The sequence below is a fragment of the Schistocerca cancellata genome, chromosome 1, assembly GCF_023864275.1.
Source record: "Schistocerca cancellata isolate TAMUIC-IGC-003103 chromosome 1, iqSchCanc2.1, whole genome shotgun sequence".
NCBI classification, from domain to species: domain Eukaryota; kingdom Metazoa; phylum Arthropoda; class Insecta; order Orthoptera; family Acrididae; genus Schistocerca; species Schistocerca cancellata.
In genome coordinates, this window is record NC_064626.1 from 1,261,960,925 (window position 1) to 1,261,981,165 (window position 20,241).

The 20,241-nt window shown below is 42.9% G+C and overlaps 1 protein-coding gene across 1 annotated transcript in view; it reads right to left on the reverse strand.

The window, feature by feature from the left end:
- LOC126144870 (Down syndrome cell adhesion molecule-like protein Dscam2) overlaps positions 1-14,327 on the reverse strand; it is a 549,485-nt gene extending 535,158 nt beyond the window's left edge. The window contains exons 1-2 of the mRNA XM_049915521.1: positions 14,318-14,327; positions 14,034-14,195 (exon numbers count right to left, since the gene is read on the reverse strand). Of these exons, the coding sequence (XP_049771478.1) occupies positions 14,034-14,195; positions 14,318-14,327 (172 nt within the window). The remainder of the gene's footprint in view (positions 1-14,033; positions 14,196-14,317) is intronic.
- Positions 14,328-20,241: the final 5,914 nt, after the last annotated feature.

Sequence of the window (20,241 nt, forward strand, 5' to 3'; positions counted from 1 at the left end):
TACCAGAGAGTGTGTGGAGGAGAATCTGTGTAGGTAGGCCTACTGCAAGGATCTTGGCATCTACATTCATTAATACAGCCAAATAGCTCTGAAATCACTTTCAGCTTCTGCAACGAGATCAAAGATCGTTGCAGAATGCCCTGAAGCCCTTATGAGGCTAGGGGAAAGCAATAGCGTAAACCTGTTGTGGGTTCCTGGTCACTCAGGAATTAGTGGCAATGAACGAGCTGATAGGCAGTTGAGGACAGATGCGACGACTCCAGTTGTTGTGTGCAGCTACATTAGGAGGAAGCCCACAGAATATTGGACTAACATATATAAACAAAACTATGGTATGCTGATGATGACAAAGCCATGTTCCAGGAGAAGTTCTGTATCACGCCTTTCAACAGGAATCAGATTTAACTCATGGTAGAGCTAATGACTGGATAGAGAAAGAAGCCGCTAAGTGTAGACTATGTTGTGAGGAGCCAACTGCCAAGATAAGAAACATAGAAGTAGATATCCGCGGTGTAACAAAGCAGCTTAAATCACTTAATAAAGGCAAGGCCTCCGCTCCAGATTGTATACCAGTCAGGTTCCTCTCAGAGTATTCTGATAAAATAGCAGCATATTTAGCAATTATATACAATCACTCACTCACAGAAAGATACGTACCTAAAGACTGGAAAATTGCTCCAGTCACACCAATACCCAAAAAGGAAGTAGGAGTAATCTGCTGAATTGCAGGCCTATATCATTAACGTCGATTAGCAATACATATACTGTATTCGAACATTATGAAGTATCTCGAAGAAAACGATTTATTGACACATAGTCAGCACGGTTTCAGAAAATATCGTTCTTGTGAAACACAGCTAGCTCTTTACACTGATGAAGTAATAAGTGCTATCGACAGGGGATGTCAAATTGATTCCATAGTTTTAGATTTCCAGAAGGCTTTCGACACCGTTCTTCTAATCAAATTGCGTGCCTACGGAGTATCGCGTCAGTTGTGCGATTGGATTCGTGATTTCCTGTCAGAAAGGTCACAGTTCGCATTAATAAACGGAAAGTCATTGAGTAAAACAGAAGTAATATCCGGCGTTCCCAAAGGAAGTGTTATAGGCCCTCTATTGTTCCTGATCTATATTAACGACATAGGAGACAATCTGAGTAGTCGTCTTAGATTGTTTACAGATGATGCTGTCATATACCGTCTTGTAAAGTCATCAGATGATCAAAAAGACTTGCAAAATGATTTAAATAAGATATCAGTATGGTGCGAAAAGTGGCAATTGACCCTGAATAAAGAAAAGTGCGAAGTTATTCACATGAGTACTAAAAGAAATCAGCTAAATTTCGATTACGCGATAAGTCACACAAACCTGAGGGCTGTAAATTGAACTAAATACTTAGGGATTACAATTACAAATAGCCTAAATTGGAACTATCACACAGATAACATTGCGAGCAGAGCTAACCAAAGACTGCGATTCATTGGCAGAACACTTAGAAGGTGCAACAGGTCTACCAAAGAGACTGCTTACACTACGCTTGTCCGCCCTATTCTGGAGTACTGCTGTGCGTTGTGGCATCCGCATCAGGTGGTACTGACGGATGACATCGAAAAAGTACAAAGAAGGGCAGCTCGTTTTGTATTATCGCGAAACAGGGGAGATAGTGTCACAGACATGATACGTGAATTGGAGCGGCAATCATTAAAACAAAGGCGTTTTTCGTTGCGACGGGATCTTCTCATGAAATTTCAGTCACCAGTTTTCTCCTCCGATTGCGAAAACATTCTGTTGGCACCCACCTGCATAGGGAGAAATGATCATCACGATAAAATAAGAGAAATTAGGCTCGCACAGAAAAATGTAAGTGCTCGTTTTTCCCGCGTGCCGTTCGAGAGTGGAACAGTAGAGAGACAGCTAGAAGGTGATTCATTGAACCCTCTGCCAGGCACTTTATTATAAATAGCAGAGTAATCACGTAGATATAGATGTAGATGTAGGAGGATGAAAGAGCACTACATTTAACTGTCCAATACGAACCGAACGAAACTTAAAAGAGACAAAATATTTGGGTCATTAATACCCGAAGAAATTGTGCCTATAAAGGACTACTTAGAGTTCCCTACTACTTTTTAAGAGTACCAGCTGACTTTACTAGAAACACTGGAATAGGAATCGTACACTAATCTCAGTTTCGGTGTGGACATAGTGGGCTGAGAACAGAGTTATTTTGTCTCCCTCTGCATATCAATCAGTCAGTCAATAACACTGAATTAAAAATCGAAGTTTCCAGAGTATGGTAAGTGTAAAAGATTATTTACATTCCTTTTGTATGGAATGAAATTGTTTCTCGTGAAGTTCACCACATTCAGGTAACAGTAAAATAGCTATTTACCTAATGAAAACTAAATTACAGTATAGTGCAACTTAATTAAACTATGAACTTTTGTAAATACATGAGGTATTTGTTATTACTTTAATAGCTTAAATAAAGACAAATTACATCATAATATTTCATTTCAAAATTATGTTATTGCTTTCTTTTCTTTGTTTTAAAGTATAATTATTTGGATGACTATCTTTCTGAGATTTCATGTTTACAAGTTGTAACTTCCGAAACGTTCTCATCATTAATGGGCTAATAAGAAAAATGTAATAGGTTAAAATACATCTGGATGTCGCGGACATTCATAAAAATGGTGTATCTTATATTTTAAGACAGAACGATTGATTTTATCTAATTGGCATAAAACTTGGTTTGTAACAAGACTCTACGAGATAATCAAACAAGGTTGCAAGTAAGCGGGCTAGGAATATAGCTGGAAACTGCCCCACAAATGAAATAGTCTTGAACATAGGTAAAAATTCTAACATTAGTAGTGGTAGTTATAGTAGTGATAGTTCGCGATTTGTAGCTGCACCAAGTGTTCCTGCAGTCACAACAGGAGCAGGTGCTCTCAGCGCAATTCTGCATGATTTGCTTGCTATAAATTTATGTAAATGACCCCTATTTTCATATTGTTCCACGATCACCACCTCAGGGCAATATCGTACTTGCCAAACTCAAAAGTGCAGCAAATGATCTCACTGGTTCTGGCGTAAGTCACCTTTCGTTACACACATTTCGTTACACAGAAGAGTAGCACAAAATAATGAGTTAAGATTCCTCACGATCGTCTTGTAGACAGCTGTTGAAGCAGTTGGATATGTAAGCTGCAGAAAAAAAACGTATTCTCGTGAAGCATATTACAAATAATCCATGAAACATCAAAAGCGATAACAACGACTATCAAACTTCCTGGCAGGTTAAAACTGTGTGCTGAATCGAGAATCGAGCTAGGGAACTGAGCGTTTCGCTGGCATATGCTCTACCGACTGAATTACCCAACCACGACTCACAACCCATTGTCACAGCTTTACAGCCTCCAGTACCTCATCTCCTACCTTCCAAACGTCACAGATGTTCTCCAGCGAAACTTATGGGACTAGCATTCCTGGAAAAGAGGATACTAAGGGACATGGCGTAGCCGGAGCCTGGAGGATGTTTCAGTCTGCATCGGAGCGTGCGCTGATATGAAGTTTGCTGGCAGATTAAAACTGTATGCCGGGTAGAGCCTCCAACTCGGGATCTTTGCCTTTCGGAGGCAAATTTTCTACAGTTTTAATCTGCTAGAAGTTTTTATATCAGCGTACAATCCACTGCAGAGTGAAAATTGCAGTCTGGAAACATCCCTCGAGTTGTGGCTAAGCCATGCTTCCACAGTATCCTATCTTACAGGAGAGATAGACTTGCAATTTTCCCAGAAGAGCTTCTGTGCATTTAGGAATGTAGGAGTCGAGGTAATGGAGGAAGTACAGCTGTGAGAATCGGTTTGAGTCGTGCTTGTATAGTTCAGTCGGTAGAGCACTCGCCCGCGAAAGGTAAGGGTACCGAATTCGAGTCTCGGTCCGACACACAGTTTTGATCTGCCAGGAAGTTTCACATCAGCGCACACCCCGTGCAAAGAGAAAATTTTATTCTGGTGACATCCTCCAGGCTATGGCTAAGTCATGTCTCCTCCTTTATTCCAGGAGTGCTAGTCTTTGGAAGGTAGGAGACGAGGAACAGGCAGAAGTAAATCTGTGAGAACGTGACAAGAGTCGTGTTTGGGAAGTGCAGTCGGTAGAAGGGCAAAGGTTCTGAGTTCGAGTCTCTGGCCAGCATACAGTTTTAATCTGCCAGGAAGTTTCGTATCAGCGTACACTCCGCTACAGAGTGAAAATTTCATTCTGGGAACGATGACCATAATTACAATACTGGAAGAAAGGGAAATCTACACCAGTCAGCATTGAAACTGATCTTGGCTCACATATGGGTGAATGATGCTATCAAAATCTTTCATCAGTTAACTAACTTTATGAAAAATCTGACAGAAAGCAAAACCGATTAGAAATTGAGAAGAGATCCTTCCAGGCGACGTATGTCCCATAGGTAAATCTCCTTTGTAAATTTGAGCTTATATATTGCATAAGTATTACAAACATATCTGTTATTAAAATAAACATTCTTTTTCGTCAGGTAAATGTCTAGAAGCAGCAATATTTAAATACAACTTAATTTTGAATCTATACACTGTTGAGCCAAAAAATCACGACCCTGCTTAACAGTGATTTGGCCCATATTTGGAATACAATACAGCACAGATTCTACTTGGTATAGATTAGACAAGTTCTTGGTAGGGTTTCGGAGGTAAGTGCACTGTACTCCAGGTGGAAATATCTGCTGTCGGACTGTGCGCGGAGGAGAATGTGGCATTTACATCTGTTCAGATAGCCAAGCAGCTCTGAAACTTCTATCAGCCACTGCAATTACATAAAAGATTGAACAGTACGGCACGAAACACTCTTGAGTGTAGGGGAAAGCAACAGCCTGCTCTGGGTTCCTAGTCACTCAGGAATCAGTGACAATTGACGGTAAAGAAGCTGATAGACTGCAAACGACAGGGGCGCCGACTACGTATGATGGATCGGAACATGTTCTAACCGTTACTAAGCTGATCAAACCACTGAGGCACGATTCTGGCATTGTGAGTCGGACATTTATCCTACTGGAAAACGCCATTGCCTCTGGAGAAACTTCAAATGTGAAGGGATGCACGTGGTTCTCAATAATGTTCACGTGGTCCACATCTGTCAAGGTGCCTTCGATCACAAACACATGCGCCATTGAAGCCCATCTGAATACAACCCGTAGCACAACACTGCTCCCACAGGCCTGCTTCCGAGGCTCGGTGCATCTCTCGAGTAGATGTACACCTGGATGACGATGTACACTCCTGGAAATTGAAATAAGAACACCGTGAATTCATTGTCCCAGGAAGGGGAAACTTTATTGACACATTCCAGGGGTCAGATACATCACATGATCACACTGACAGAACCACAGGCACATAGACACAGGCAACAGAAGAGCATGCACAATGTCGGCACTAGTACAGTGTATATCCACCTTTCGCAGCAATGCAGGCTGCTATTCTCCCATTGAGACGATCGTAGAGATGCTGGATGTAGTCCTGTGGCACGGCTTGCCATGCCATTTCCACCTGGCGCCTCAGTTGGACCAGCGTTCGTGCTGGACGTGTAGACCGCGTGAGACGATGCTTCATCCAGTCCCAAACATGCTCAATGGGGGACAGATCCGGAGATCTTGCTGGCCAGGGTAGTTGACTTACACCTTCTAGAGCACGTTGGGTGGCACGGGATACATACGGACGTGCATTGTCCTGTTGGAACAGCAAGTTCCCTTGCCGGTCTAGGAATGGTAGAACGATGGGTTCGATGACGGTTTGGATGTACCGTGCACTATTCAGTGTCCCCTCGACGATCACCAGTGGTGTACGGCCAGTGTAGGAGATCGCTCCCCACACCATGATGCCGGGTGTTGGCCCTGTGTGCCTCGGTCGTATGCAGTCCTGATTGTGGCGCTCACCTGCACGGCGCCAAACACGCATACGACCATCATTGGCACCAAGGCAGAAGCGACTCTCATCGCTGAAGACGACACGTCTCCATTCGTCCCTCCATTCACACCTGTCGCGACACCACTGGAGGCGGGCTGCACGATGTTGGGGCGTGAGCGGAAGACGGCCTAACGGTGTGCGGGACCGTAGCCCAGCTTCATGGAGACGGTTGCGAATGGTCCTCGCCGATACCCCAGGAGCAACAGTGTCCCTAATTTGCTGGGAAGTGGCGGTGCGGTCCCCTACGGCACTGCGTAGGATCCTACGGTCTTGGCGTGCATCCGTGCGTCACTGCGGTCCGGTCCCAGGTCGACGGGCACGTGCACCTTCCGCCGACCACTGGCGACAACATCGATGTACTATGGAGACCTCACGCCCCACGTGTTGAGCAATTCGGCGGTACGTCCACCCGGCCTCCCGCATGCCCACTATACGCCCTCGCTCAAAGTCCGTCAACTGCACATACGGTTCACGTCCACGCTGTCGCGGCATGCTACCAGTGTTAAAGACTGCGATGGAGCTCCGTATGCCACAGCAAACTGGCTGACACTGACGGCGGCGGTGCACAAATGCTGCGCAGCTAGCGCCATTCGACGGCCAACACCGCGGTTCCTGGTGTGTCCGCTGTGCCGTGCGTGTGATCGTTGCTTGTACAGCCCTCTCGCAGTGTCCGGAGCAAGTATGGTGGGTCTGACACACCGGTGTCAATGTGTTCTTTTTTCCATTTCCAGGAGTGTATCTCGACACTATCGTCGACTGGAGTGACAAGAAACGTAATTTATACGACCAGTCGACACGTTTCCATTGATCTGCTGTTCAGTCTTGATGATCCTGTGCACACTACAATCGGAAGTGACTATGTCGATGGATCAACATAGGAACACGTAGGGGAAGTCTGCTGCAGCACCCAATGTTGAACAATGTGCGCTGATCGTTGTGCTCCCAAACACTTGTGCCTCTACCAGTCTTGTACTCTGTCGTCAAATCTGCAACAAATCACTGTACAATCTACTTCAGATCGGGGAAGCAACGGACACTTTGTAGCCTACTGATGGTCTCACTAAAATGTAGACTTTCACGGCCGGAAATATCATGTCCATTATAATTATCCGGGCTGTCATGCCGTGGTCGGTTGATGAATTCTGGGTCGATTCCCAACGTTTCGTCTCCGACTGCGGGAGACATCTTCAAGGGGGTGTTTTTAACTTCGGTATAACGCCGACGGCTCTGCAACGAGACAGGAATGTGAGGGAACACAAAAGCTGCACTCTCTTCTTCTGGAGTCCTTCCAGGCGTCGCACTTCTCTTGACATCTCCTCCCCGTAGAGGCGTCTGATACTAAAATGTAGACTTTCACGGCCGGAAATATCATGTCCATTATAATTATCGGGCTGTTATGCCGTGGTCGGTTGATGAATTCTGTATCGATTCCCAACGTTTCGTCTCCGACTGCGGGAGACATCTTCAGGGGGGATGAAGATGTCTCCCGCAGTCGGAGACGAAACGTTGGGAATCGACACAGAATTGATCACCCGACCACGGAATAACAGCCCGGATAATTATAATGGACATGATGGTCTCACTGTCCTTTAATCACTTTCCATAAGTGCTCGCGAACAAACGACCAGCTTTGTCGTTTCCGAAACACCCGTTCCCAGTCTCCAGGCAATAGCAATCCGCTCTTTGTAAAACTCGCTCTTATGTTTCTGGATTTCGCCAGTTGCGGTGTCTATGATGGAGAAGAGGTAAGGGATCCCTGTCCGGAAACGACCGCATTGAAAATTGTAACCGAAAATCGTTCTAATATCTCTGACATGGACCTCTTCTATTGCAAGCCCCTTGTTTTTCATATTTTGGGAGGAGGTAGTATGGACTAAAGCAAACTAAAAATGCCGAAGAACGTGGGCTCTAAGGTATACACTCGCACCTTACGAGCTACGAGTACTTGTTAGTATTTCCTACTGTGGAACACATCTCTTCTACAGAACAATTGCTCGAAGCTCTCAAGGTATGCTCTTACAGCTCGTGTTTGCTAGACAATTTTTTCTTGTTTTGGTCCTTCCTACCTCCTCCCAAAATATGGGAAGCAAAGAGCTTGAAGTAGAAGACGTCCGCTCTCAGAGGTGTCAGAACAATTTTAACTAAAAATCTCGATTTGGTCGTTCCCATACCAGGGTCTCTTACCTCAAATTGATATATGTATCCTTCCCCCATCCTCCTTGAAAGTTTGTAACATCACCACGGAATCATCCTGTGTACTTTCGTTACAGCTCCATGTGCCCGCAACAATACATTTTGTCTCAGAGAGGGCAGTGATTATGTTTTAGCTCATCAGTGTGAATGGATTATATCCTTGTGATATACCATACTAATGACCTACGGAACATGCAGTTAATTGGTTGGTTGGTTGGTTTGGGGAAGGAGACCAGACAGCGTGGTCATCGGTCTGATCGGATTAGGGAAGGATGGGGAAGGAAGTCGGCCGTGCCCTTTCAGAGGAACCATCCCGGCATTTGCCTGGAGTGATTTAGGGAAATCACGGAAAACCTAAATCAGGATGGCCGGACGCGGGATTGAACCGTCGTCCTTCCGAATGCGAGTCCAGTGTCTAACCACTGCGCCACCTCGCTCGGTGCAGTTAATTAACAATTCAGAGACAGGTGTGATTCTTTGACGCTGATAGTACGACATAAATTGTGTATACCGTTGGTTTTTCGAGTGACGCTATATGGGTACAATCTTACTAGAACACAATAGTGATCAAGGGTGCGAGGGCAGCATCAAGTTGCGACAATGATGTCACAGCAGACCCTGGCATCACTCAGTGGCCTGACACTGACATAAGCTTGTTACATGGCTGCGACAAGCCGCAATGCGATATTGTTTTTTTTGTTTTTTTTCCGCTTTCGTGCTTCTTTATCGAGAATACTTGGCATGTTTGGTTGAGAGGAAAGATTTGCGTTCTTCACGCTGGCAAGTTGCTTCTGTTGTGGTCTCTCCTTTCTGTTTGCCTGCAGAAGACGACCAGTGAGTCTCATTAGGAGGGGCGAGCATCCACAGGGAGTTAAGCAGTTTTTCGAAAGTGAGGTTGCCGCCCGCCATGTTCTTTTGTTTCTTGGAGATGGCGTCTGTTCTCACTGAGAGCAGAGACCAACCTGCCATCGCTGTCATCCCCGGAGAATAGCTCAGCGTGACCTTTTGCCTTTCCTGTATGAAGATCAAATGATAGAACGCCGTAGCATCCCCCAAGCAGCATGAGAGAGTTACTTGCTTTCACTCCAAATTTTTGGCGTAACCAATCGAAACACACCTCTGGCACTGTGCTCGGCACGAAGTGGCTGACCAATCAGTGGGGAACTCCTCCTGACCAACACCAACCTCATGTTTGTTAAATGTGCATCTTGTACTCCAAGAGCGGGAAGTTTCTGCTGCACTGCCCTGTCTTTTCGAGAAATAAATGAAAGCCTGGTTTGTAACATTGGCAGCAGCATTGAGTCATCCCCTCCATGTGGAGTTTTTTTTTTTAATTAGGAGTTGAGAGAGAAGAAGGAAATTTCTGGGTTATTCGTTTCCCGGCCGCCATCTGGTGCAGATTGGCGCATACTAGCTGATTTTCAGGAAACGTAGCGCTATCCATTTCCTGAGCAGTTCCCAACTTACTTGTTCTCCCCAATAACTACTGTTGAATATTTGATTATAGTTGGGTCTCTTTTAGACCGATAAGTGTAAATTTTCGAGGATATCTTGCTCCGTTTTCTCAGCACAATCTTCCATGACCTGTAATTCCCACAGTGTTAGCGTTATCTTGTGGAATTTCTATTGAGTTTTTAGAGAACTGTGCTGTCTGTCAATTGTATGTGAATATTGTGTGTCATAGTACCCCTGGGTGCAGCGGTTTAAGAAGTGAAGAGATTAATCCTTTTATTTTCCTCCTCCTCCTCCTCCTCCTCCTCCTCCTCCTTCTTCTTTCTCTTTTCCTTCTTCTGCACTTCTTTATTAGGCCAGTTGTGATCTGTTACGATTCCCATATTTTTCTCGGTCTCTTTTCCCTTTTGGTTTACAGTTCTTTATCTGACGTGGTTGTAGTCCCTCTGAATCCATTATTCGTAGATGTTCATTACATCCCTTTCTGTATTCGTCCACAAATTCTTTCACACTCCAATTTTCAACTTATTTCGAATACCTTCATTTTGAATTTTATTTATTCTTTTACATCCCTTCACCGCTCTGAAACATATCAGTTCTGTTCCTTGTACTTGTTTTTCTTGTCCTTTATACAATATCCACGATTTACTTCAATATAACAGGGTTGGTAATGCAACTGCATTATAAAATTTCGGTCCTAATTCTTTTCGTTTTATATGCTTTAAAGTTCTTGTAATTGTTTCACAGACACTTCCAAATCTATTCAACTTAATCTGCACACGGTATTTGTGGTCATTTTATATCCAACATAGTTAAAAATATTTTACCCTTTTTCTGTTGTTTTCTATTTACTACTATCATAGTTCCCACTGAACGTTATCCATAAAATGCCATTGACTTAGATTTACTAGATGATAATTTCATATTATATTCCGAAAATACTTTATTTAACTAACAATATTCCGTTTTGTAAATCATCTTCTCTTGAAAAAGTTAGTGTAAGATCATCTGCATATATAGGTTATTTTACCTGTACTGAATTGTTTAGTTGTACCCCGCCGTTCATCCTAGAATTCCATCTGCAAACTGTATCGTCAACGTAAATACTGAAGATCGTAGAGGATTAACTACAGCCTTGTCTCACCTCTATTTGTTTGTATTGGTTCTGTATACATGCTCCCTATATCTGAGATTACTGATGTTTTTAATAGAGACTTGATACAGTAGCTGATATGCGCTGTTCAGAGTAACCTCTGTGAACCATTATTCTCCATAACTTTTCTCTAACCACATGTCAAAAACTGCAAAAGCAAGCTAACTCCGATATCTTCTTCCACTAGTAAACATTCTGCTATTGTTTTCAGACTTGTGTATAAAATTCTTGAATAACGTTTATATGCTGTGTCAATGAAGCTTATCCCTCTGTTGTGTTCTCTTTTATCTTCTCTCCTTTCTTATATATCGGTATTACTTTTGCTCTCTTCTGGATTCGTCATACGTCTTTTCGCTTCTAGCGCGTTTGGAACAAACACAATAATTTACGATGTATTGATAATCCCCCATATTTAATTAACTTTGCAAATTCCATGAATAAATATTGCTTTTCAACTTTTTGTGCTTTTCAAAGGTACTGTGAATTCTTTTATTATCGTGTCATCTAGGCCTTTTCCTTCTACTTCTGGACCTTTTTCTTTCTTATGTTCAATGATAGCATCGGAACATAGGTTTTCATAGTATTTAATCCACTCTTCTTTGGTAATATTATTCAAATGAATTGTACCCTTTTCTGTTTTATTTTAAAATGCTTATATCCTATCCGTTGATAGTCATGAATATAATGTAGGTGGAGTCTCTTCACTATTCCTTTTCTGTTTATAGATTTATTTATTTTCCGGGATAGGCTCTGAAAGATATTTTTTATACGCTGTTGGATTTTCTTTTATTGCTTCCGCAATTTGTATTCACCAAATTCTTAATCCACACCTTCAGTGACATTACTTTTTCTTTCCTAATGTCTCATTTGCAGATATTTTAAATTATTTTTTCAGTATTTGTCCATTCTTCTTAAATGGTGTCCTAGGTGGCTAATAGTTCTTAATTATTTGAGATCCACATGTTTTTCTAGTGTGTAATGAAAGGTAACTGATGCCTCAGTCCTACTTTCTGTGGTACACAAACTGCTATCAGAGTTATACTTTCCCTCTCTGTTTCTAATCGTTGCTGTTATAATTCTTTCTTTCATATATTGATATGTCTAGCTATAATTTTGCCATTTTATGTTGAGGTATATTGCTACAGCTCGTCTTGCTCTTTCTTGTACTCCACTGAATACAACATTATGTTATATTTTTTGCCGTATTTACTACCTATCAGCGTCTTCTTAGTTTATAAGGCAACTGCAACTGTTATTGTGAAAATATCTTTGCTATTTATTGTTCTTTGTAACCAATTACTCTTGTATTCCATGTAGCTAATCTAACTTTTTGAGATATTTATGTGCTCTTGTCACTTTCTCTATCTGGAGTCGTCATAGAAAATCCATCTGCTTTTTCCGATGCAAATTTGGGGACTGGGAGTATTTTGAAATGTCCCTGAATGGGTTACCAACCCAGAGCAGGTACGATTGGTGATGGGGCTGCCATCTTTGAGTTTCCCACTCAAAGTTGCTTGTCTCCGTAAATGAGAATTAGTGCAGAATTTCCTCTGTGCTCGATCTTATAGTTATTCGGCTGATCCTCGCTCGCTAGAGATTCGTTGGTTTGGCAGGTAAACCAGTGGCAGGTAAAGTTGTCATTTGAGTGAGAGAGGCTTTGTATTCACAACATTACCGTGAAGGGATTAATGTAAGTACATTTATTATCCTGTCAACCTTAAAAGTCCCTCGCAATAGGCGATCACTCTCAATTTGTGACACTCCAGTGGCAGGTAAAGTTATCATTTGAGTGAGAGAGGCTTTGTATTCACAACATTACCGTGAAGGGATTAATGTAAGTACATTTATTATCCTGTCAACCTTAAAAGTCCCTCGCAATAGGCGATCACTCTCAATTTGTGACACTCCATCGCTATATGAAACACTGCGGATGAGCAAGGGGATGTCCAAACTTAGTCTCTGCAGGCACCGTCCCATTCCCTTATTTCTTAGGGCACTTAGGACACATCTTCTAAAATATAACAGGACATCGTTCTTTAAACATGAGTCTTTAATACGACAAAGTTGCGTTTATTGCTGAAAACAATAAGTTTAAAAAACTGCAAGTCTCTTAAGATTTCAGGAAAATGCCTGCTCTAAGACTTGCTTGCTAGTATTGGAATAGTGAAAGAAACAGCATGTACCATTTTGTAGGAAAGTAGAAAGACTGTCGAAAAATCCGTGCGATGATTAGATTAGATTAGATCACATTTAGTTTTCGTTTCACAGACTTATAAATGAGATGACTCTTGTGCGTGCAGAGCAAGTCAGAAAGTATAACATCAAAAATAAAAAAACATTTGAATATAATACTCACTTGCATGATCGCTTGTCAGAAGATTGTCAAAATATGTGACTATATTACAGTAAACTGTAACCGCTAATGGTTACAGAATTAATACACTGTCAGAATGAAACATACTTTTACAAATTTAATAAATTTGTCAAACACAAAATATCTAATGTTAACTGTTGTGACACAGTGCTGTTAAAACTGAAATGTAACAGACATTTTTACTTAAGCTGGTCTGACAGTAACTGTTAAGATATTCATTTACAGAGTAGAAGGAGTTGCCTATCAAAACGTCCTTCAAGCTCTGTTTAAACTGTGCTGTATCTGAAACCAAGTTTTTAACGGTTGCTTCCAATTTATTGAAAATGTATGTTCCTGAATATAGTACCCCTTCTTGGCTTAAGCTAACTGATTTTAGGTCTTTTGTGGATTGTTTTTGTCCCTAGTACTGATATTATGTATTGAGTTATTGGTTGAAAATAGAGACGTATTGCTGGAACAAGTTTCTTTATGGAATAAATATAGTGAGGAGCAGCGGTTAGAATACACAGTTCCTTGAATAGTTTTCTGCATGATGTTCTTGAATTAGTCTTATTACACGCTTTTGCAGTCTAAAAACCTGTACTCGATTTGACAGAGAATATGATCCCATTTGACATACAGAATGAAAGTAAGTAAAGTACGCAAGTTTTCTTACACTTATATCACCTACATCTGACATCATTCACACAGTAAACGAGTAAGTTGCCCTTAAGAGTGCTTTTGACGACAATATGATAGCAATGCATCTCGTAGCAACGATCAGAAACTGTAATGGATCAGAAACCATAGAGGATCAGAAACTGTAGAGGATCAGTAACTATAGAGGATCAGGAACTGTAGAGGATCAGAAACTGTAGTCTGCTCACCCGCATCGTGGCTTCCCGGCAGTATGATGGTGTCGTCTCGGAACCAGGAGGAGACGGAGACGTCGTCCCGGACGAAGGGTGGGATGACGCAGCGCAGCACCGCCGTGTTGCCCAGCAGCGCATGCGCGCGGTACACCTGCACCTCGTAGTTCTGCACCACCACTGCAACAGAGGATGAAAGCTCGCGTTATGGCCGAAACGTCTCTCGACAAAGAATTGTTGGAAGCAATATAAAAGGGGGAGCGAATAAATACAGCAAGTAAACGAGTAATAGTGTCTCATACCGTGGTACATGGGTACCTAGTAATCCAAATTGAACTGGAGCCCAGCAACTGCTTAAAATTTCAATAAAAGTCATTAGTAATAGCGACCGATGACTTCAGGTATGAAGAATCGCCCTCTTGCTGCCAGTGGCCTTGTCAAAGAGGGCAGATGAGTGGATGGAAGTATGGGAGACCCTTTTGGGATGAGAAAGGTGGAAGATTCAGCAGGATGGAAAAGACAATCGAAACTATTGCATCAAACTCACATCATGTGCATCCACTGGTCATGTGACTGTGCATCCACTGGTCATGTGACCTGTAATTGAAACAGTGTCATGATGATCTCTCATTTACAAAACATTCAGGATTACTGCTTCATTCGCATCTCCAGGAGGTGGGAGGTGACAATGACAGACGATTGCATAACCAACGAAACGGTAACGTTCTACCAACTGTCTCGTGGAATGTCAGAATTTGAACGTAGTAGGGAAGCTAGGAAATCTGAAAAGGGTTTAATGAAGGATCAGTCTGCATATAGTGAGGTTGAGTGTAGTGAAAGGGGAAGAAGATAAAGATTTATAGGCAGACAAATGTAGGGCAAGGTCAACAGCAGCAGAAAATGCAGTAATGGGAGTAGGATTCATCATGAATAGGAAGACAGGACAGTAAGTACGTAACTGCGAACAGTCCATCGACAGGATTATTCTCAGCAGAATCGACAGCAGACGAACGTAAACAACAATAGTTCAAGTACACAAAGAAACATAACAAGTAGAAGACGAAGAAACAGAAAGAATATATGAGGATATTGATGGGTAAGTCAGTATGTAAACGGAGGTGAAAATTCAGTAATCACGTAGGACTGGAACGCAGTAGGAGGGGAAGGAATGGAAGACAGAGTTGTGCTTGGTAGGAAGAAAAAGGAGGAAGTTTAATTTCGATGTATTTTAGCGATTAATAGTGAATAAACTGTTAAAAACCACAAAAAGAGGAGGGACAACTGCAAATGGGCTAGACGCGCAAGACAGTTCCAACCGGATTAGATCCTGTTGAGACAGATCCCAAAATCAACCATTGGATTCTTCCAAAGATTTGTCAAACTCTAATACTGAAATCCCTATGCCTTCCATAGAGACTCTGATTTCCCCCTCTGGTACCTCATCGTAGGGGCCTTCTGTGTCCTCTTTCCGCCTATCTGCTTTCTGCACTGCGTTTATCAGTGGAATAACTGTCACTAGTTGACGCCATTACATTTAATTTCACCGGAGGTTGTGTTGACTTCTCTATGTACTGAATCTCCCCTCCCAATACCATACATTTTCCGATTTCTTCGCGTTTATCCTACACCATTTGGCTTTACCTTTCGTGAACTTCCAGTTTATTTCATTCTCAAGTGACGTGTACTGCTACATTCGTTTCATTTCCTTATTTATTCGATCAGTTGAAATATTTATTCCGTTACCATAGTTTTGTTCGCAGTTAACTTCCTTATACCTATACTTGTCTAGCTTCTGTGACTAAAATAATGCCACTGAAGCTACTATCCTCATAGGTTCAGCAGCTGGAGAGGTCAGTCCAAAAGATTTACCCAATCAGGTTATATGAATCAAGGTTCTGTCTTTAGTGACAATAAAGAAGGCTCAGGATAAGAGATTGAGGTACTTTGGAAATGATGTATGATTTGAATGTTTTCGCAAATGTAAACTTTTTTTTCACAAACTCTTACCGCGCAGTATTCAAAAAATTAAAACTATATACTAATGGGACATAGGCTACGTATTTTTAAACAACATTTGTATATATATATATATATATATATATATATATATATATATATACTCCTGGAAATGGAAAAAAGAACACATTGACACCGGTGTGTCAGACCCACCATACTTGCTCCGGACACTGCGAGAGGGCTGTACAAGCAACGATCACACGCACGGCACAGCGGACACACCAGGAACCGCGGTGTTGGCCGTCGAATGGCGCTAGCTGCGCAGCATTTGTGCACCGCCGCCGTCAGTGTCAGCCAGTTTGCCGTGGCATACGGAGCTCCATCGCAGTCTTTAACACTGGTAGCATGCCGCGACAGCGTGGACGTGAACCGTATGTGCAGTTGACGGACTTTGAGCGAGGGCGTATAATGGGCATGCGGGAGGCCGGGTGGACGTACCGCCGAATTGCTCAACACGTGGGGCGTGAGGTCTCCACAGTACATCGATGTTGTCGCCAGTGGTCGGCGGAAGGTGCACGTGCCCGTCGACCTGGGACCGGACCGCAGCGACGCACGGATGCACGCCAAGACCATAGTATCCTACGCAGTGCCGTAGGGGACCGCACCGCCACTTCCCAGCAAATTAGGGACACTGTTGCTCCTGGGGTATCGGCGAGGACCATTCACAACCGTCTCCATGAAGCTGGGCTACGGTCCTGCACACCGTTAGGCCGTCTTCCGCTCACGACCCAACATCGTGCAGCGCGCCTCCAGTGGTGTCGCGACAGGCGTGAATGGAGGTACGAATGGAGACGTGTCGTCTTCAGCGATGAGAGTCGCTTCTGCCTTGGTGCCAATGATGGTCGTATGCGTGTTTGGCGCCGTGCAGGTGAGCGCCACAATCAGGACTGCATACGACCGAGGCACACAGGGCCAACACCCAGCATCATGGTGTGGGGAGCGATCTCCTACACTGGCCGTACACCACTGGTGATCGTCGAGGGGACACTGAATAGTGCACGGTACATCCAAACCGTCATCGAACCCATCGTTGTACCATTCCTAGACCGGCAAGGGAACTTGCTGTTCCAACAGGACAATGCACGTCCGCATGTATCCCGTGCCACCCAACGTGCTCTAGAAGGTGTAAGTCAACTACCCTGGCCAGCAAGATCTCCGGATCTGTCCCCCATTGAGCATGTTTGGGACTGGATGAAGCGTCGTCTCACGCGGTCTGCACGTCCAGCACGAACGCTGGTCCAACTGAGGCGCCAGGTGGAAATGGCATGGCAAGCCGTTCCACAGGACTACATCGAGCATCTCTACGATCGTCTCCATGGGAGAATAGCAGCCTGCATTGCTGCGAAAGGTGGATATACACTGTACTAGTGCCGACATTGTGCATGCTCTGTTGCCTGTGTCTATGTGCCTGTGGTTCTGTCAGTGTGATCATGTGATGTATCTGACCCCAGGAATGTGTCAATGTTTCCCCTTCCTGGGACAATGAATTCACGGTGTTCTTATTTCAATTTCCAGGAGTGTATATATATATATATATATATATATATATATATATATATATATATATATGTGTGTGTGTGTGTGTGTGTGTGTGTAGTTGTATATAGATTACTCCAATCATCATCATCATTTAAGACTGATTATGCCTTTCAGCATTCAGTCTGGAGCATAGCCCCCCTTATACAGTTCCTCCATGATCCCCTATTCAGTGCTAACTTTGGTGCCTCTTCTGATGTTAAACCTATTACTTCAAAATCATTCTTAACCGAATCCACGTACCTTCTCCTCGGTCTGCCCCGACTCCTCCTACCCTCTACTGCTGAATCCATGAGTCTCTTGGGTAACCTTGCTTCTCCCATGCGTGTAACATGACCCCACCATCTAAGCCTGTTCGCCCTGACTGCTACATCTATAGAGCTCATTCCCAGTTTTTCTTTGATTTCCTCATTGTGGACACCCTCCTGCCATTGTTCCCATCTACTAGTACCTGCAATCATCCTAGTTACTTTCATATCCGTAACTTCAACTTTGTTGATAAGGTAGCCTGAATCCACCCAGCTTTCGCTCCCATACAAAAAAGTTGGTCGAAATATTGAACGGTGCACAGATAACTTAGTCTTGGTACTGACTTCCTTCTTGCAGAAGAGAGTAGATCGTAGCTGAGCGCTCACTGCATTAGCTTTGCTACACCTCGCTTCCAGTTCTTTCACTATGTTGCCATCCTGTGAGAATATGCATCCTAAGTACTTGAAACCGTCCACCTGTTCTAACTTTGTTCCTCCTATTTGGCACTCAATCCGTTTATATTTCTTTCCCACTGACATTACTTTCGTTTTGGAGATGCTAATCTTCATACCATAGTCCTTACATTTCTGATCTAGCTCTGAAATATTACTTTTCAAACTTTCAATCGAATCTGCCATCACAACTAAGTCATCCGCATATGCAAGGCTGCTTATTTTGTGTTCACATATCTTAATCTCACCCAGCCAGTCTATTGTTTTCAACAAAAAATTATTAATTATTACACCCTTTTAGAGGTTTCCAATTCACTCAAGATTTATTGTTGAAACAGTACATATGGAGCAAATGAATTGATTAAATGTAGGGACCAATAGCACAAGCTGTTTTGAGATAGCACGTATCGCCCCATGCTGAAACACCATGCTGTTCTGGACGCAGCATAGACGCGGGACTTACATCAGCCTGAGGCTGCCGTATCCATATGCAGCAGGTCATAATGGAACTCCGCAGCGCGCTGCGCTATTCCCTTTCGGTGGCGGTGTTTCATCTCCTCTCCGGGAGCTTCGATGAGAGTTTATTGGCGATTCCGTTCTGCGCACCCCATTGAATTTCAAATGCGACAGGGTAGCCTCGCAACCATCTCTCACTAGCCACGTAATACCCAGCTACCCCACTTTCGTGCATAGCCTCCTCAACATAACTTTTAGCAGTGAAATCTACGATATCTCTGTTCCGCGCAACAGACAAGCATTTCTTCTTGAAATATTTGGTAAGTTACTGACGTCTTTTACTGAAAAAGAAATGAGCAAGAAGGAAGGAAAATTATACTTTCTAAGTCCTGAAGACGGCGAAATCGTTAGAGATAGAACACAAATTCGAATTGTAGGATAGAGAACGGAACCGGTGCGGTCCTTTTCAAAACAGCCATTGTGTTCATCGCTTTAAGAAACTCAGGCAAAGTAGGGAAAATCTAAGCCTGGCAAGCAGGTCGGGTATTGGAACTGGCTTCATACAAAATGTGAGTCCATCGTACAGCCACTGCGTTATCTCTCTCGGTTCTTACACTGCAACAGTGAAATTTCTGTACTAAGTGTGTGGTGTGTTTTATTATGACGCTAAACGCAATGTCAGAAAAGTTATAGGTTGAGACTTGGCACGTTGTGTTATTGTTCTCTTACCTGTAGAAGTCTACCTGTCTCTGCTCAACTGTTGCAACCGGCATCCACTTCAGCCCCTCACTGTATTTCAAACTTTGGCCTCCCTTTGCAATTTTTGCCCCACACTTACCTTCATTACGACACTGACAAGCCTTGATGCCATATGTTGTGTCCGGTCAACCGATACTTTTTATTTTTAGAAAGTTGTGCTATAAATTTCGTTTCTTACCAGTTTCATTAGCTATTTGATCTGCGCGTATTATCTTCAGCATTCTTCTATAGTATTACTGTTGAGAAGGTACTATTCTAATCATGTCTGGACTGCTGTCTACGGTTCACTTCGGTACATCCAAGACAAATCCGTACAGAAAAAACTTTCCAACATTTAAATTTGTATTCGCTGTTCACAATTTTCTTCTTTCTCAGAAACGTTGTTCTTGTTATTTCCTGCCTGTATTTCAACTCTCCCTACTTCCGCCATCATCAGTTATTTGATGCCCAAATAGCATAACTGATCTACTACTTTTAGTGTTTCACTTTCTGATATAATTTTCTTAGCATTGCCTGATTTGACTACATTCCAGTATCCTTATTTTATTTTATGGATGTTTACCTTGTAATCTCTTTACAAGACAGTAGCAATTCCTTTCAGTTTCTCGCTTAAGGTTTTGTGCCGCCTCAGTGTCTTCAATAAATCTCAAAGGTTTTATTTGTTGCCCCTGAGCTTTAAATTCCCTTTCCAAATATCTTCCTTCACAGTTTTCTGTGTGTACAGATTGCATAGCCACAGGGACTGGACACAAACTTGT